Consider the following 19,598-nt stretch of genomic DNA (forward strand, 5'->3'; position numbering starts at 1 on the left):
CATTACTATTGTGCATTTACATTCCTGATCAGGGTTAAGTAGTGACTGTTCCTCACATTATGGATCTCATTAAGGGTAAGTGTGGGTGGATAGGACGTCTAGTATGAACAGCAGGGACAGTAAAACCATCGGGTTTGAAACTGCAATGGTCTTTATGCAAAAAGAGTGTCAGGTCTATAAGTGCAGATAGGTAATGTGGGGTAAGCTGTGCCACTTTTTGGCCTTTACTTTAAAGGAGATGAAGGTAAAGTATATAGGTATATGTATATGTGCTTATACTAACGGTCAGAAGTTTTGAATATTATATTTTTGAAATAAGTCTTATGTTTTTGAAATAAACAAATCTCTTATGCTCACCAAGGCTACATTTATTTAATACAGTAAAACAACAATATTGTAAAACATTAAAGCAATTTTAAATAACTAGTTTTAATGTATTTTAAAATATAATTTATTCCCGTGATGCAAAGCTGAATTGTCTGCATCAGTACTCCAGTCTTCAGTGTCACGTGATCCATCAGAAATTATTCTAGTATGCTTATTTGCTGCTCAAATATTATTGGTGCTCAATTATTAATAATGGTTCTTATTAGTTTTTATGCTTAATATTTTTGTGTATTTTTCAGGATTCTTTAATGAATAGAAAGTTAATTGAACAACATTTATTTGATATCTTTTGTGATATAATAAATGTTTTCACTCTCACTTTTGATCCATTTAATGCGTACTTGCTGAATAAATGTCTTAATTTTTTTTTCTTTTTTCTGTGTGTCATGGATTCCTCAAATTAATTTTTTTGATAATAAGAAATGTTTCTTGAGCAGCAAATGAGCATATTAATATGATATCTGAAGGATTATGTGACACTGGAGTAATGATGCTGAAAATTCAACTTTGCATCACAGGATTAAATTTCATTTTAAAATACTGCATTTTTGATCAAACAAATGCACTCTTGCAGTCTTACTGACCTTAAACATTTGAATAATAATTTGTACATTTACTGTATAATATGACATTTTCAAATCATTTTACATCATGTAGAAAATGCAATGATATTCAAAAATAGTTTTCAGCATAAAGCTTATCACTTTTCCTCCACGTGTTAATTTATGGTCACATGGCAAAAATTCTGCATTTTGATGGATTGGCGGGTGATGCATCTTATCTGCTGACACATCTCGCCTGCTTTTTTCAGACCTCAGAGTTTATTGCATTAGCTGTGATCGATTTTTGATCAGTGTTTCTGACGGACCCTGGTTTAATTCATTTCCTTTTGTCTGTATTTGGTCAGCGCACCAATCCGGTTGTTGTGCTGTATAATCTGCTTGTGTTATCCACACATGTATAGTTGTTTGACATGCAGGCAGCCTATGTCTGGACTCCTCTCTCCATCTCCCCTGCAGTTTGAAGCCACACGACTTGATTAGTCTTGTCAGTCTGTTTACTCAGAGACAGACAAGATCTACTTCCAACTGCCAAGTCGTAACAGTGCTAACAACCTCTGAGATGCCTTAAGCCACTCTCACAGAACTTTTCATTCACAGACACTTAGCTTATTGTTCGTATTGCTCAATTTTGAACATTTTTAATGTTCTGTAGTCAGCATTAGCTAGCACAGCCTTGTGAAATTGCATCTATCTATCTATCTATGCAGTACTTATATTTTCATTTTGTGTTTTGTCATGTTTGTTAGTTTTTTAAATATATATTTTTTAAATGAACTATGAATTTTAACTATTAACTATGTCTTAATAAACTGATAATTTGCTGCTTATTAATAATAGTTAGTAAGGTAGTTGTTAAGGTAAGGTGTAGAGTAGGATTAGGGGATCTAAAATATGCAGAATAAGACGTTTATTAAGTACAAATAAACAGCCAATATGCATGCTAGAAAGCAACTAGTTAATACTGAGGATTGCTCCTTAAAATAAAGTGTGTGTTTTTTGTTTCTGTCCACAGAGTATGTTAACCAGTCTTGTTTTTTGGGTTTCTTGGGTTGCTGTAAGATTGAAAGTGGACCAGATAGCCGATCGCATTTTCCACCCTGACCTGTGTCACCTGAGGGTTTTATTCCAGGGAAATATTTGTACAGAATACAAATTAGTAAGTGGAGTCAGCAGCGGCAGCCGCTTCACTGAGATAACAAGTTTGGCAGTATGTTTAGCTACTTTCAAGTCATCCCAATATTTGCTCAATTTCAGGAGATGCTGGTGAGGATGCAGAAACTTCATGTTGCTAATCTAAAAAAGTGGAGACATTAAATGTTCTTTTTTTTATGAGAAAATGAGTGTTTGGAGTTGAGGTGATAATTCTCTCTTTTCTGTTGAGCGTCAGAGTCCTGATGTCACTTTAGGTGTATTTGAAGCAGGTGTTCTTTAGTTTAATATGACAAATAAAAGGGAAGATCATTTAAACTGCACACATTCAGTATTCTCTAGTTTCTTTGATGTATATGCAAATTCATTTGAAAACCTGCCAAGGCCTCATGTATTTGATCAGTCTTTGTTATTGAAGAGCCTGGTGGTTCATTTGGTTTAATGAATTTGACAAAGGCGTATAATAAAGACTCAAAAACTGCATGACCTGAGCTGGTGCCAAAAGACCAAAAGACCAGTGTAATTAGCTTGAGATCTCAACAGGTAGCACTTGTTGTCTTTTAGATGAAGGATGTTTTTATAGCATAAGGGGTTCTTATAATAATCTGTGCAAATGTTCATTTGTCACAAAGCTCAGGGGCACCAGGTCTGTCTGGTTAGCTTTAGTCCCTGCTTGTAAATGTTGTATCAGTTTCTCTTTTAACAGCACATATTCAAAAGGTACTGTGTATTCTGTTTTTATTTCCCCCCAAGCAATATGTAGATTTCAATACATTACCGTAGATGTCTCTTAGTGTCATTTTTTTTTTTGAAGGGCTTTTAAAATGAAGCAGCAGCTTTCAACATCATGGTATTGGTTCCTTATATTTTCATTTTGATTGATGTATTAAAAAATGGAACTCTGGTGAAAAAGAAATAGGCTTCATAGATGTGCTTTAAAGATGTTTGTAGTTGTTACAGATTGTGGATGTCAGGGGGTGTGGTGTACAATGAGTGGAAGAATATGAACATAAATAGTCTTTAATTAATCCACGCAGAAGGTATGTCACAGACGACAGACAGGTAACAGATGCACAACTCAACTTTTACACTGATTAGGGAACACAGGAACACACTACAACTAAATACATTGGCAAATGAGGATAATTAAGGAGACACACCTGAACCAAAGGATACAATCAGACATAGACGGGAAAACTAGGTCACAGAGTACAATGGGGAAGGAAAACACAACAAAAACAGTTCAAGGGTGTGACAGTGGAAAAATGATTCACCAAAACAAAATTGTTGGTGAAATTTTCACTTTTTCTTTCAGAAATTGCTAGTAAATTACAAAGAAACAGAAAGTAACAATAAATTAAAGGGGTCATCGGAACCAAAATTCACTTTTCGAGTTGTTTGAACATAAATGTATGTTGGAAGTGTGTGTACACATCGGGTGTGTCTCACTCGTCCTTAATAAAAGTGAAGCTGCGGGTCCTTTGATTGCCCCCTGGTGGCTGGCTGCAGTACAGGTCATAAACCCCGCCCTCTCCATGTAAACGAATGGGACTTCAGTCAAAATAAAAAATAAATTACTTCCAATCCAAGTTTCCGAAATATGGTTTTGGTCATTTAAGGTAGTTGTTATCATGCTGATATATGTTCAATTGTTCGTTTTTGTGATAAGTTTGATTTTAGCTAGTAATTTGATGCAATAGAAACGGGGCATGTTGTTATGGTTGATTGGGTCTGTGGGAGTTTGGGAGGGAGTTTGATACCGCGGCTCCACTTCACGACACTACTGCGCAGACTCCGGCTCCAAATGATGTCATTTACTCAAGATGCCAGCGGCCATACTGTATTCGCTTCACTTTTCTATAATGGAAGGAAGCAGAGACTCGTCGTCAATCTTTTTTTTACAGTCTATGGTACACATCCATCCTATAATGATAAAAATCCACCCAGTGTTTTTTTTAAATCCCTATTTTAAAATCCCTTTCTCAAATCAGGCTGTTCTGAGATTCCTGTCAGAATGACGTAGTTCTGTATAGACCCCTCCCACTATAGTTGATTGACAAGACCGTCTTACCCTAGACCCAGAGCTCTGCTTAGACCCGCCCTGAGTGAGCTGTCATCCGTCCACCATTGTGTCGACTCAGGTGCAGGGGAAAACAAAAATGTCTCCGATTAAGCGATTGAGGTGTGTTGTTGTTGGATGTTATAATGAATATAGCAGTCGTCATTAACTCTCGTTGTTAATGTTACTTTCGCTTTGAAGTGAATGTGCTGATCCCCAGTCTGCCTAAATGTGCCTATGCCCACGTGAATCATTCGTGATCCAGCCTCACCTACAGAAGAAGTGAGTATAACAGTTTTTATGAATCTTTGCAAATAGTTCCACGGCTAAATAGCTTGTCACCCCACGGAAGAGAGGGGCGGGGTCAGCAGAGCACATGTCTGTCTGTCTGTCTGTCTGTCTGTCTGTATGTCTGTCTCTGTCTGTCTGTCTATCTGTCTCTGTCTGTATGTCTGTCTGTATATCTGTCTGTCTGTCTGTCTCTGTATGTCTGTCTGTATGTCTGTCTCTGTCTGTCTGTATGTCTCTGTATGTCTGTCTGTATGTCTGTCTCTGTCTGTCTGTCTGTCTGTCTCTGTCTGTATGTCTGTCTGTCTGTCTCTGTATGTCTGTCTGTATGTCTGTCTCTGTCTGTCTGTCTGTCTGTCTGTCTCTGTCTGTATGTCTGTCTGTCTGTCTCTGTATGTCTGTCTGTATGTCTGTCTCTGTCTGTCTGTCTGTCTCTGTCTGTATGTCTGTCTGTCTGTCTCTGTATGTCTGTCTGTATGTCTGTCTCTGTCTGTCTGTCTGTCTGTCTGTCTGTCTCTGTCTGTCTGTCTGTCTGTCTGTCTACCTATATTATATGGTGATACTTTATTTTAGGGTCTCTTAACTAGTTGCTTATTAGCATGCATATACATAGATTCATAGACATTTATTAGTACTAATTAAACACATATTAATGCCTTATTATACATCCCTAATCCTATACCACTACCTAAACTTTACAACTACCTTACTAAATATTAATAAGCAGCAAATTAGGAATTTATCGAGGGAAAGTTTGTAGTTAATAGTGAATAAGTTTTCCCTCTTCTAAAGTGTTACCAAATATATATATGATTTATAATTATGATGAATTATCACGAGGCTTGCTGTAATTATTGTTCCCCTGCATAACATGCCAGTATTATCATGTTCTTTCATGAGGAGACCTTCATGTTCTTTTTGCTCCTGCTTGACTTAATAACTCACATTCTTTTGGAAATACTGTTCACGAATATACTTCAAGCACTTGCTCTTCAGTCAGTATGATATCGGTCCTGTATGGAGGATATGAATGAGATGCTTTAATGTCAAATTAGATTAGATTAGATTATATTCAACTTTATTGTCATTATGCAGAGTACAAGTACAGAGCTAATGAAATGCAGTTAGCATCTAACCAGAAGTGCAAGAATATAGTGTTTTATATACATATAAGTCCAGAGTAAGTGAAGATATGATTTACAGAATGTACAGTGGAATTGCTATATACAGTATTGAGCAGAGTATATACAGAATATAAATAGGAATGCAATGTAGGGATTGTATGTACATTATGAACAGAGCAATGTAGATTATATAGATTACAGATTATATATACAATTATGGTTACTTTGAGTTTTCAGGCTTACCAGATTCAGTCTTCACATTAGCTAACAGTTCCACAAACTCATCAGTGTGAAAGTTTGGCTTGGTCCTGACAGGCCTGTGGACTCACTCCAGGCTTTTGTTCTGTGGACGTGTCTTTTGGCACAACTCTGCACTTGTTATATCAGCACAGTTGTTTGTCCACGCTTGATAAATGACACCCAATTAACTCAGCAGAACAAAACATATTGTCTGACGAATAATTTTATAGATAAATATTCGTTCAACTATATTCCCTGTCAAGGTTGCGTTTTGTCATGCCGTACGGCTTCTGTGTTGTCTGCAAATGTTATCTGTTTTTGGTGGAAGTGAAAAACCAATTTAAAATCAGCAAGCTTTATGAGCGTCTGTGCTGACCCTGACCCGGCTCATCTCACAAAGGATGATGAGAGGTTTGCTCTCAAAGAAAAGTGGATGGTCCGTAGTTTCTTCCAAAGAGAACAAAACACACACATTGAATTGTTCAGTCAACACAAATTGAATTGGGTGAATTTCTAAGGTGTCTGTTTTTCTCAAATAGTGGGTCATGGACAGCTATAAGTGCAAATAATAAAATGCAACTATATAATCATGCATAAATACACCCAAAGGGTTTTTTTTTTTAAAGGTAGCAGACGATGCATCCCATAGCTTTTGTTCTTGACATCAAATGCACATTTTATTTTGCCATTTCGTAAGGGCAGCCAAATTAGGCATATACGATCAGGTTTTGTGATATGATCACAATGGAAGAAAATGCAACCCAGACTACATTAAATATGTGTTCGCAACCGTGTTTTTGTATAGTGAATTATTGGCAAAAAGCTAAAAATAGGAGTGCACCAATATAAAAATGTATGGCCAATACAGATATTCTTTAGGCATCACAAAATCATCATTATTACAATTATAATTTATGAGATGAAAAATAAATTATCATTTTGAGATTTTCTATAGATTGCATTTAGCATGGTTAGGAGAAATAAGCATTGACAATGAAATATCAAATATCAAGCAACAGCAATACAACAAAAGTGCCAATCATGCATGTAATATTCAAAAAATATTAGCCTGTGTTATATAATAGTTGTACATATTTTTAACTTTGTGCATTCATGGTAATATCGATATATTTTTCAGTCTTCAATTTTGAATACATTCAGTTATTTTTGTCTGATAAACAATTCTGCTGCTGGGTTTGGGTCACCACCTGATGTCTGGTGAAACTTTTTATCTGAAAATTTTGACTTCTTTTCCTCAGAATTGTGAGATATAAACTAGTTCTAAAATAATAATTACGAATGTAAATATAAGAAAATAGTCTTTTTTCCTCTGAATTGGACTTTATAACTCGCAATTGTACATTTGTATCTCACAGTTCTGAGAAAAGGCGTCAGAATAGTGAGAAAAAAAGCCAGAAAAAAACCGGCATCCATAGATATGGTATAAAAGCAAAACTACTGTCTATGAAAAGTCTGTAAAAACAGGGCATAATGTTCTGTTGAGATGAAGGAATTTTCACAGTTGTTTTACCTGTATTTTGAATTACGCATGTTGTGTAGGGTTAAAGGAAGGAAATGTTCTGATAATGTCCTAGCAGAAAATTATCAGTAGGCTTACCTTTTTCCTCAAAGGCCAGTTGAGAACCACTGATAGAGCAAACAAAAGAAAATATACCTGCAGTCTTTGAAAGTGCATGTGGGGTAAGTATAATTTCTCAGACAATTATGTAAACTCAGTGTGCAGCTAACAGGCCTCATAAAGAGAAGGTATTTTTACAGATCTTAGTCATTCTTGCACAGTTAGATCCTTGAGTTAATTATCCTCATGCATTGCTGCCCACCAACAGAATGTGCCAGTGAAACGTTTGAATCTGAGCAACTGCATTTCTATAGGCAGAAAGCTTGTACATTGTGTTCTAGTTACTTAGAAGTCTAAGCGGACGTGACCACTTGCACATCTTATTCATGTGGATTGTTATTTCTTATTGAATGCACTGACCTGCCTGCTGTCATTGCAAGTAGCATTGCAACTATATGTATAAAAATAAACAGCGTTGTTCTGAGTTACGGGAGAAACTTGAAATGATCACAAATAATACTGAAGTATTTCAGCTTTATTGCAGACAGACTGTGACAGTCTCTATTTGTCACAGACTTCATAATACACAACGCTCGAGCTCCGCAGCTGCAGTGAATGAGTAATCAAGTATGTCACTCTCCTCTCATATTAACCGTGCTGGTATTTTTGTCAGTTGTGCTGAATGAATGTGGAATATTATCATTTAACTGTGTACATTTTTGCCTTCCTCCCTAATCGACTGGCATCAAGAGGAAGTTAAAAATGAGATTGAACTAGTTTATGTCAGTGATTGATTGACATTGTGAAAATCAGCTCATCGAGAGAGAGTGTTATATGGAACGATCAAATAACACCCTATAGACTATAATACCTCAATGAAGATATCTTTAATATCTCAGATGTTTCTCCCAGACAGCTCTGGGATTGATGAAGAGCAAATGGAGACTTTTTCTGATGAGAAAAACGCCAGGGTTATCTCAAGTTCTTCACAATGCCGGTCAAAAATCTGAGAATTCATTATCGACTGAAATATTTCAAGAACCAAATCATCTGGTTTTCTCTGTTCTCATACTCTCTGCCAGCAATTGTATAGTGTTTATTTCTCCTAGTGCAGGTGGCTTGATTTAAGGGGGTCAGTGGAATAGATAGAAAGCTCACACTTTAGAATAGGTAATACTTGTTAACTATTAACTACGACTTTTCCCTCAATAAATTCCTAATTTGCTGCTTATTAATAGTTAGTAAGGTAGTTGTTAAGTTTAGGTATTGGGTAGGATGTAGAATAAGGTCATGTAAAATAAGGCATTAATATGTGCTTAATTAGCACTAATACATGGTTAATATTAGAGAATAGACATTTCCATTGGTGCATCGGCATAAAAGTTAACGATGCAATGTATCGATTTAAAAACGTGTGCATTGGAGTTGGAATTTGTATCATGATGTATAATTTCTTACATATTTGCATTGGTATAAAATGATTTATTTATATCGATTCCTGTAGCTGCTTCATCTGTATCTTTAATGTATCGTATCATTGGCTATGCATTGAGATGTGTATTGCATCAGAGATGCACATCCCTAATATATAAATACAGTATATTTTGCACTGTGAGAATTTTGCACCGTGAGAGTGTTTTGTTTACCACATTGTGGGTAGCAAAAGATGTTTGAATTATGTGAAATAAATTACCTCTTTATTCTACATACTGTATGAAGTGTTTGGAGAAATAACATTTAGCCACACATGATTATAAAGGGATTGTCATGATACAGCCGTTTACAAATCTCATCATGTAATCTCTCTGTTACAATGGTACTGCAAGAAAGGACACTCAGCCTGTTTCACTTGTGTCCTTCCTGTTGCATCTGCATAAATCATTTGAAACTTTAGAACGCTACTCTTGCCTACCAAGACCATACCTGACAACGGCAAACAGCAAAATAATATAACTCATTACAGCGTTCTGTCAGACTCCCCTCTGTATCTTGAGTGAATGACAGGTACAGTAATCTTAGTTCATCAAAAGCTGTATTTATATTCCCCCATCTATTTACTAAAAGGTCTATTTGGCATCCAGACTTGTCTCAGACACACACGGCATGTGCAACGACATCAATTTGGATCAGATGGACACACAAACAAAGATGTGTGGGTGGATGCTGAGGAGCTGAGGCCGGCTGTTATATAGACAAGCAGTTTTTTGTCATTTGTTTGATGTTGATCAGCTAATTTTAAAAGACCAGAGATCTGGACGCAGACACAGCTGTGAACTTCAGGAGAAAAAAAGATGATCAAAGCCAACTCGGTACAACAAACATACAAACAGAGTCCACGTCTGGCTCATCAGGTCTGCTTTTGCATGGTGTTATGAGTTTATTTTTCATGATTTATCCTTTCTAAGACGCTCTGTGGGAATTCAGTTCTTGCATATCATTTACTGCTGCAAAATAAACTTTGCCTTGATATTACAGTTGCTGATTAGTGAGCATGTCCTCATATAAACTTGCAGAAAATGCCCAAATACCCTGTTTAAATATGTTGTAAACTGTGAAGGTCATTGAAATACATATTTCTGCAATTGAAAATATGTTTAGTTACTCCATATGCCAAAATACATTTGCAAATGTGGATACAAATATAAATGTGGATAGTCTACTAGAGATGAAAACTAGATTTATAATGATTTAATGTTTAGTTTTTTTAATATACTGTAATTTGTGGAGCACTGTAAAGTATATTCCTGGCTGATTTTTATTCAAATGTGTTGTATGTTTACAAGTTATAAGGATTTTCTTCAAATATGACGGGTAACTCTTTATTTTAGGGTCCCTTAACTAGTTGTTATTTGCATGCATATTAGTAAAATATTAGCCATTTATTAGTAATAATTAAGCACATATTAATGTGTTATTCTACATGACCTTATTCTACATCCCTAATCCTACTCTATGCCTAAACTTAACAACTACCTTACTAACTATTAATAAGCAGCAAATTAGGAATTTATTGAGGGAAAATTTGAAGTTAATAGTGAATAAGTGTTCCCTATTCTAAAGTGTTACCATGTAATGTTTTATATTTATAATATATATATATATATATATATATATTTTTTTTTTTTTTTCTTCTTCTTTTTTGGTCATATCGGTAGACCCTGTTAATGTAATGTTGTAACAAATTCCACAGTGAAGTCTGTGAAAAGCTCAAATGCTCAATAAAAGTGCAATGGCTGCAATGGAGATAAGCTAAAAGCCAGTATCCCCCTAGTCTAAATGCATTTGTCTGGGTGAGACATTAAATATAGTTAAGAAAGAACCACTTGGTCACTTAATAGTCTGGGCAAATGCACAAACACATTATCCCGTTTTGGTTTCCACTTTGTGCTCGGTGTGCATCATAAGCTAAGAGCTCGTAAAGTACAATGGAAAACTTTAGCCGTCCAAACAAGTTCAAGCAACTGAGCTTCAAATATATCCTTGTTTGTCCCTGGTGTGAGGAGAACTTAAATCCAATAATATTGCACAGCATAACTTCTGAATCAGTCCTGATTCCTCTGGGTACAGCAAACCCTCACGGTTCAGGAGGAATATTTGCTGCCTTAAGCATTGGCAGATGCTTTCTCTGAAATCCTAGCCAGTTGTGGGTAATAGCGGAAGAGCAGAAGAGCCAGAGAAGTGTTTCTCAGCCTCATCTCTTCCTTTATGCTCCCCGACCTTTCTTTCGTTCTCTCTGGGGAGCTGCTAATTTCTCTCATCTCAAGCAAACCAAAGGCCCCTGATTGCGTCCATCAAAGGAATTGCGCCGGACCAGACCAGTGTGCTCTGACACCGGCCACTTCGAGGAAGGGCATGACCGAGCAGCCTGCCATCAATATCAACATCTTTAACTCAGAGTCAATAAAACGTGGGTCAAGTGTAATGTAGTGTCTGGAAGCAGCTGAAGATGGAGCCCTTTCTAATATGTCAGTCATTATTCATTATCCATTAAGAAGGTTGTTTGGAGACAGGGATCACTGACCTGAACTAAATCTCAAGGAATTACTTAATAATAGCAACTGATGAACATTTGCTGTTAAACTTTAACACATTGCTACTCTACGGACCAAAATGTTGAAGGAGAATGGATCGTTCTTAGAGTTAAATGGATAGTTTACTAAAAAAAAACAGTTTCCCCTCTATACAGTGGAAGCCAATGGTCGCCAAATTGTTTGATTACCAACATTCTTTAAAATATCTTGTGTTTCGCAGAAGAAAGAAAGTCATGCAGGTTTGGAAGGACATGAGGATGAGGAAATGATGACAGAATTATAATAATAATAATAAAATGTATTTGTAGTGCGCCTTTCTTACACTCAAGGTGCTACAATTAATTATAATACAATTATAATTATAATATATTTTCATTTTGAGGTTTGCTAAATATTCCACTTAGCATGCACAGTTAAATATCTAATATTGGCTGATATTTAAAGTCTGTAACAGATACGTGACTAAGATGTGTGCATGCCTACACAAATAGTGTTGCTGGAAGCATCTGCATTCACATACATTACTTGTGCTTCATTTTATTCACCTTGGAAGTCAGATGTCGGAGCTGGGGGGAAAAATATAATTTGAGATATGACAGGACTTTTTTACTCTGTGCAATGATAGCCAATTTTCTAATTGTTTAATTACCAACATTAATCAAAATATATTTTGTTCTGCAGAAGAAAATTAGGTTTGGAATGACAAAAGGGAGAGTAAATAATGACAGAATTATAACTATTCCTTTAACACCATATTTAATTAGATGCCCAAAAACAAAGCTAAAAGTGATAGACGTGCCAAATTGTACACTTAAATGTGTCTTGCATGTTTGTGATGGTGGTTGTGTGTGTGTCTGTGAAGCTTATGGAACTGAGATGTTTCATTTGTCATTTTATGGTGCCCTTTTGTGGCCGCTGGGCCCATTTTTTATGATAATAACTGCTAAGCAACGCTGAGATTGGAGGATATACTTACATTGTGGTATGAATTATGGTCAGGCATATTTTGGAAAGCAATGACACATTAAAATATGAGGATATTGGATTGTTAACAACAGTTGATAAAAACACATTAGAAGCTTTTTGGCACTGATAGTGCTGAAGTATCCACAGATGTGTGCACCACTGAGTTTACTGAGACACAAAAGTGCTATTAATCAGTATATTCTGTTCATGTACTGAGCAGCCAGTTTGGATTCTGAAGTCGGGTTTAAAATTGAAAAGTTAAAAGTTCCTAGTGAAAACTTGGAATTTTCAGCATCAGATAAATGGAACACACCATTGCATAGATGTTTCAGACCTTACACTGGCAGCAGTTTAATTGATTAAGAAAATAAAACTCTTATCATATTTGTTTTGTCTGCTGGTATAAAGATAACTCAAGAGCAAGTTTTAAATATATACTTCATGTCAACACAAACAGGTGCACACACAATCATGAAAGATGTATGACTAACATTTGAATGCACTCGCTGTTCATTCACCCTTTACACATACCTAGAGGGAAGCAGTCGACCTATTTTCCATAATGAAGAGAAATACCAGCATTTGCACATTTCTCTAGTAACGCTGGCATTGTACCAGGATGCTGAACAGAAAAGTGACTGTTTTTCAATTTCTCTGCCACTCTGCTGGAGGAGTGGGAGTGAGATTTCACAGGAACAATGAATAGGTGCCTTAGTAATTTCGCTCTGCACATGACAGAGCAGAAAGACATGAATACAAGGTAATTATATACTTTGTGTGCGAGGATATGTTACAGGTCTATGGTGAAGGTTTACTCATAGTGCCATTCATAACATAGAGTGAACTGAATGCTACTGTAAGCAGAGCTTGCTCGCTCTCAGCTCACCAGAATCTCTGTTTTTGTTGATTTAGTAAAAAGTGCCGTCCAATTTATATTTGGCAAGACAGAGTACCGGAGGCATAATAATGGTTCTGTCTGGCTGATGACTGGACTGGACAGCAATATCGGTTACAAAGAGAGCACATTGGAAAAAATTAGAAGAAAAATTTGTGAGGTTCAGTGCATAGAAAAAAATATGCCATCTTAATGAAGTCTTTTCAAAAATATCATTCATTCCTCCAGGAAATAATTTCGGGAGACCTCCGGTTCTCATGCCCTCTTGACTCTTTACCACATCAACAAGGTCTTGTTGACAAGACTACGAGGGACCTTGGTGGTTCTATTTTCTATTTTCATGTGGTTCTACTGTCTGAATTTCGAAGATTTTTTTCGTTTCTTGCTTTAAAACATCTTAGATAAATAAGAATTCTTGTACTGGTTCAGTTTAAATTATGCTGGTTAAACACCCACAGCGAAGACAATAGCTCATCAGCATTCAAAGCACGACATATGCTGGTCTTTTCACCAGGGTTGGATTTGAGATTCATTTGTTATTACAGTTATGTTTTCTCTGCAATATTTGATAACTTATTTTTGTCAAACAATGCAATAAGAGTTGTTGGACCTGGCCTTTCAAGCATGATATGCCTTATGTAAACCTATGCATTTTTTAAGCTATATATTGATTAGAGAAGCTGACAGAGGTTGTGAGACATGCAGATTAAAAAGGTTAGATACAGAGCATCAAGGGAGTAGAGCAAATCCATGTTTTACTGCAACAATATATAAAAAAAAAAAAAACAAATGAAAATGACTGACACTTGGTGTTATTGATGTCCAGTTTCTGTTCACTTGTGGGCTGTTTTCGGTTCCCTTTTGCTTGTTTTTGTCTTCCTTAATACCACTCCTAAGTGAAATGTATAAGGAGTGCTTGTTCTGGAAAAGTACATTGTCATCACATCACAATATAATATACATAAATATATTATGTAAAAATCAAAGACAAAAATAAAAAAAGACAATGTCAAAGCAGTGAGACACTCTTTAACCCTAATTATTACTTTTTTATTTTAATGAGAAAATAGCAAGCTGTCATATAGCAGATGTTTTTATCTTTAAAGAGTTTCTTATAGTCGCAGGTCCTCTGGAGCAGCGCTTGAGAGCGCTTCACACAAACGTCTAAATGATCATTAATAATCTTTTATTTTAATTGACTACACACATAGGCTATATGTATCGTATGCATTACAGAGAGAAAGTTTGCAACGCGTCGTGATTGCTAAAATACCCTGATTATGTGTTGAGGATTGCGCGTGCTTCTTGCATGTTGTAGGTACGCATGACAACGACACTGGACACGCGCGTTTCTTGAAAAGGGCAATAGACACATTGGAGGTGGAAGTGGTGTGAAAGAGGAGGGACTTGAGACTTCAGTTTGCGTTTCACTGTGCAAGCTGAAGGGCGCTCGCGCTCGGCTCTCCGGGACTGACCGCTGAGCCACGGAACTAGTTTGCGCTGACATTGCCGTCACGCGCTAAACTCCCACAACTGTGCCCACCGCCGACAAGCGGACGTTCCTCGAACCCGCTAAAGCCGAGAAGTTGTCCGCTTCTTCCTAAAGCGCCACTCTTCCATGCGAGGATGTGCATTTCCGAGGGAGGATTCAGAGTCGTGCCATGGTTTTGACCTGCGCGCTCCTCACAGAAATGGTGAGTGATTCATTCATCATTAACGCGCTTTATAATTGCCCTGAAATCCTGAAAACTATTCATTAGTCTGTGTGATTTCTGTGGTAAGGATGAATACACTGAAATGTTTAGACTGCTATGAATCACACAGTACTTAAAAGAGAAAAGTGTCCTTATATGGGAGTTATATTTTAAATTATGCGCTCATTTGTTAGAAAGCCTTTTAGTCTTTTAGGAAACGAATGCTTGGGGTGTATAAGAAACATGCATAATAACTATCAAGGAATCATACCGCTTTAGGAGACATTATTTTCTCACATTTGACAGTTTTTATAATTATAGCATACTTTGATTCAGCGTTTACTTCATTAATATTCCAACCAGAACCAACTTTCACAGTTCTTCATCAAAACACACGCAAAACGCATATTTATGTTAATTTTTAACAAGAAATTGTGGTTTTCAACAAGTGGCTTGGAAATAACACAGTCTTTGTTAGTGCTTCCCAGATCATTTATTATTCATAAATACAAATGTCATGTAACAGACATAACTTCATATTTGACATGACGTTATGTAAGCTACGTTAAGTGACAGAGTGGATCTGTGTACCTTGCCCAAAGGTGCAAGAAGCACCTTGACCATCCCAGATAGTGTGATTCTCAGGTGCTTGAAATGTGGATTAATTAAAGCTTCCATTAAATATTGATGCATTAAGATATTAAGAGGTTGTAATGATACACCAGGCACTTGAATAGAGCCTCATATTATCATTCTGTTGTTATTGTTCTTAGCTGAAGGTTGCACAGCAATATGGTTTTTTTGTTTGTTTGTTTTTTTTCTCAAATATGTCTTAATTTTCAAAATTGTTTAGTGGCTTACAATCAACATTTAAATAATCAACTGTGCTGACTGGATGCTGACAGTTCGGTAAATTTAATGGCAAGGTAATTTTAATGATTGTCACATTTGGAAAGCGCTCTTTCAGCATCACCAGGCGGTAATCCTTCTCCATGATTTGTAATTATGAAGTTCTCCAGTGACGCAGAAAGAGAGAGAAGAGAGTGAGAGAGTAATGAACACTTTAGAGTTGTCTGTGTTTTTGATATATGAATGATTGTAAACCTCACAGGGTGGTGGTAGAAAGTGGCGAGCACTTCTGAATGAACTCTAATCTCTTATGAATTTAACTTAATTTGTGAGCAAGTCACAGAGCATGTTTTTGTTCATAACAGCCGGAAATAGTATGTGAACCTGTAGAATAATCAGCTCTGTAAAGAGGGTAATTCAGTTAGAAATTCCAATCAATGAGATGACAATCAGGTGCGAGTTTCAACGCCGTTCCCCATAAAACAAACACAGACTTTGGCTGTTGCTATCTGAGAATATGCTCTCAACTACATGTTTACAAAGTCAATCATGCCAAGATTAAATGAGACTTCCAGAAAAAGATTTGTAGATACTAATAAGACTCGGGTGACTTATAAGACTATTCTTAAGAATAAAGACCTCCATTTACTTACGGTCATCCAGATAGCATTCAAATGAGGAAATCCAACAGCATTGTTTCTCTTCCTATTAATACTGAGCTAACACGCAATACTAAATGCATAAGACTTCAGGAGCTATTTTATTTATTTAATATGCATTTTTTGTCTTGTAATTGCTAAGTATGAAATCCTGTATTTGCCACTGAACAAAAAAAGGTAATTTTCTCACAATTAATAATAAAAATATGTTTATTTATTGTGAGATATAAACTCGCAATTGCATGTTATAATGTCAGAATTGCGAGATATAAACTTCGAGTTCGAGAAAAAAATATAAACTGAAAAATGAAAAAGTCAGAATTGCATGATAAAAAGTCGCAAGGACCTTTTTTAGTTTTTCATTCAGTGGTGGAAATGGGCTTCCACAGAAAAGCAGTCTGAAATGCATAAGGCCCAGATAAAGATTCGCAAATGAATCACACTTTTGATGCAGTTGGTCAAGCGGTTTTACAAAAAGGTCTGAAATAGTTTGGGATTCATTTGGAATCATTTGAACAGGTCACTCACCCACTGAATCATTTGTGCAGGATATTTCATAAGACAGAAAACAAAAAGAGCCTGGATGAGGTGGATGTTTACTTCTAATCCAAAAGGAAACAAACATGCAAATGTCTTATAGCGTTTGTCAACGACAAAGCAGCACTTTATTGGCTTTTTATTGTGCTTCCCTGCTGCAGGTAAACACGATTTATATCCCTTTGTATCCAAAACAGTAGCCTATTAAAAAAAGCGTCAAACCCCCGGGAGTATCATGAACTGAGGGCTTTTTTAGCACCTTGCAGGATACAGGCAGCTTGTCGGTGTCATGTTCAGTTAAAACTCTCATTTTATGTTAAATGATCATCTTCTGGGATGCTATGGGTGGTGTGTCCTAAAACTAGTCCTCTGTGCTGATATTCGAACCGTTAGCAGTGGGAGGAGTTCATCACTTATCCAGAGAGCTCCTAGGTTAATTCGCGTTTATGCAATAATGAGTGCAGCGGTCAATATTTGCGTCCCAAGCATGGAACGAATGTGTTTTGATAGATGGCTTAGTAGGGAGCTCTGGCCAGAAGATCGATAAGCTCTCCTTTACATTGCATTAGGGCCCCGTGTAGAGCCTTGAAACAAAGGTGAAGCTCAGCTGATGCGAACATGCGGCTTGCTTTACATTTCCCGAAGCTTCCGAATCAATTTTCTCTTTTGTTTAATCGCTTTCTGGGCACTAGGTGTAAAGCCATTAAATAAAGTTTTCCGTTTTCAGTGGGAGCCATGTTAAACATGCTTCGATTTTGGCATATATAAACTGTAGGGTTAATGAGTTTGGGTCACTGAATTGATTGGGGTGATTTCATTCTCTGTGCCTTGCGTCGAACAGATTGTAGTGGAAAGATCATTGGTTGGTCTAGACTAGAGAAAGAACTTGAAGATCCAGTTCACTGCTGTCAATCACTGCTGTGTTGGAGCAGAGTTAACGGTCTCAGTGTTTAAATTACTGCAGTATTAGGGAGACGTAGGAGGTTTTAATGAGGTGGTGGCACAATTTTCTCAGTGTAAACAAGGGGTTGTGTTTCATCTCACTTCACTGTCTGTTAGAATATTTTTTTTTTTTTTAATTATTCTGATCCTCTCTAAAAAGTGGTAAAATTGGTACATTTGTTACAAAATGGTAAATAAAGGATAAAGTAAATGGTTTTAGTCAAATAAAAATATTTAGCATCACTGAATCAAAGAAATTACATTAATTTATACCAACATTGTTATTTTAAAGGGATAATTTCCCCCCAAAATGAAAATTCTGTCATCATTTACTTACCCTCAAGTTGTTCCAGACCTGTAGGAGTTTTTTTTTTCTCCTGTTGTACACAAAAGAAGATATTTTGAAGAATGTTGCTAACCAAACAGTTACTGGTAGCCATTGACTTCCATCGTACAGAAAAAAATACTGTGAAAGTCAATGTCTACCATGCTAATTTACTCATTTTTAATAAAAAAATTTGAGTAATAATTTATTTTAAAACAAATTATGCAAGGTCTTGAGATTTCTCTGTGCTTTTCTCAGGACACTCAGAAAAACAGTCAAATTATGTTTTAAAATGTAGCCATAAATTTTGCAACAGATACTTTCTAAAAATGAAAAAAGTAGTAAAAAAAAGTAAAAACTCAAAAATCTGCTGAAGCTGGATGCCTTAAAATTTTAAGTTGGCTCAACTTTTTTTTTTTTTTGCAGTGTAGGACTCATTGTTCTTGAATTGTTCACAGAAAACAACATAAAAATGAAATATGTGAAAAATAATGAAATAGAATTATGTGTCGCGTTACATATGAACATTTCAAGCTGCAATCTATGAGAAGAATCACCTTATTACTAATTCATTCTTTTTGCATTTTACACATTTAATATACATCAATTTGTGCATGTAAATATTCATATAACATTGATTCTCCTTCAGCTCAACAGCCTCCTTGTCCTTTAGGTTAATGAAGTTCCTGCAAGATTCCTGTTATAGTTTCACAGTCGTTTACAGTAGTGCAGCTTTGAAAAAATCCAGGGGCTCTGGCGCCTAGTGTGAGACATCAGAGGACTGATGGCCACAGTGTTAGAGAGGGACTCGCGGGAGGCATGAACCCACAGAAACACCTGGAGTTCTCTTCATTATCCTTATGATGTCCAGCAGCATTACAGTGCATATCAGAGAAGATCACAGCAGACCCAGCAGACCCTCTCCTGCAGCGCTGGAGCCACGAAAGCACTGTTATTAGGAACGCTGCACTTTCAGGGGGCCTAAAATGCTCTAGTTAGTTATTTCTGAGAAAGTACATTTTTACAGTGGCTCAGAGACATCAGCAGTGGAGTATCATGTACTAAACAGAGTTGTTTTATGGACACAATTACGCTGCTACTTTAACAATTTCAAATTGTTCTCGTTCTGAGTGTAGTGAGTCGTCATATGTTTTGAATTTTGGCTTTGCTTGCTCCAAAACATCCACTCAGATCCCTCTGTGAGCTTAAATGATAGGACATATTTGGTAGCATCTGGGCCATTTTCCAAGACAAAGGCTTGAGTTTGTTTTGAACGTGTGCTTAATGGAAATCAATAGTAACAAAGATGCA

At 36.4% G+C, this 19,598-nt stretch overlaps 1 protein-coding gene across 1 annotated transcript in view; it reads left to right on the forward strand.

Annotated features, from left to right (window-relative positions):
- Positions 1 to 14,899: 14,899 nt before the first annotated feature.
- Positions 14,900 to 19,598, forward strand: part of LOC306853724 (5-hydroxytryptamine receptor 4-like) — a gene marked incomplete at both ends in the record, with an annotated part of 101,314 nt that continues 96,615 nt past the window's right edge. The window contains one exon of the mRNA XM_079391353.1: positions 14,900 to 14,975. Coding sequence (XP_079247479.1) covers positions 14,900 to 14,975 — 76 coding nt within the window. The remainder of the gene's footprint in view (positions 14,976 to 19,598) is intronic.

This window comes from Barbus barbus (assembly GCF_936440315.1).
Source record: "Barbus barbus genome assembly, chromosome: 33".
Lineage (NCBI taxonomy): Eukaryota > Metazoa > Chordata > Actinopteri > Cypriniformes > Cyprinidae > Barbus > Barbus barbus.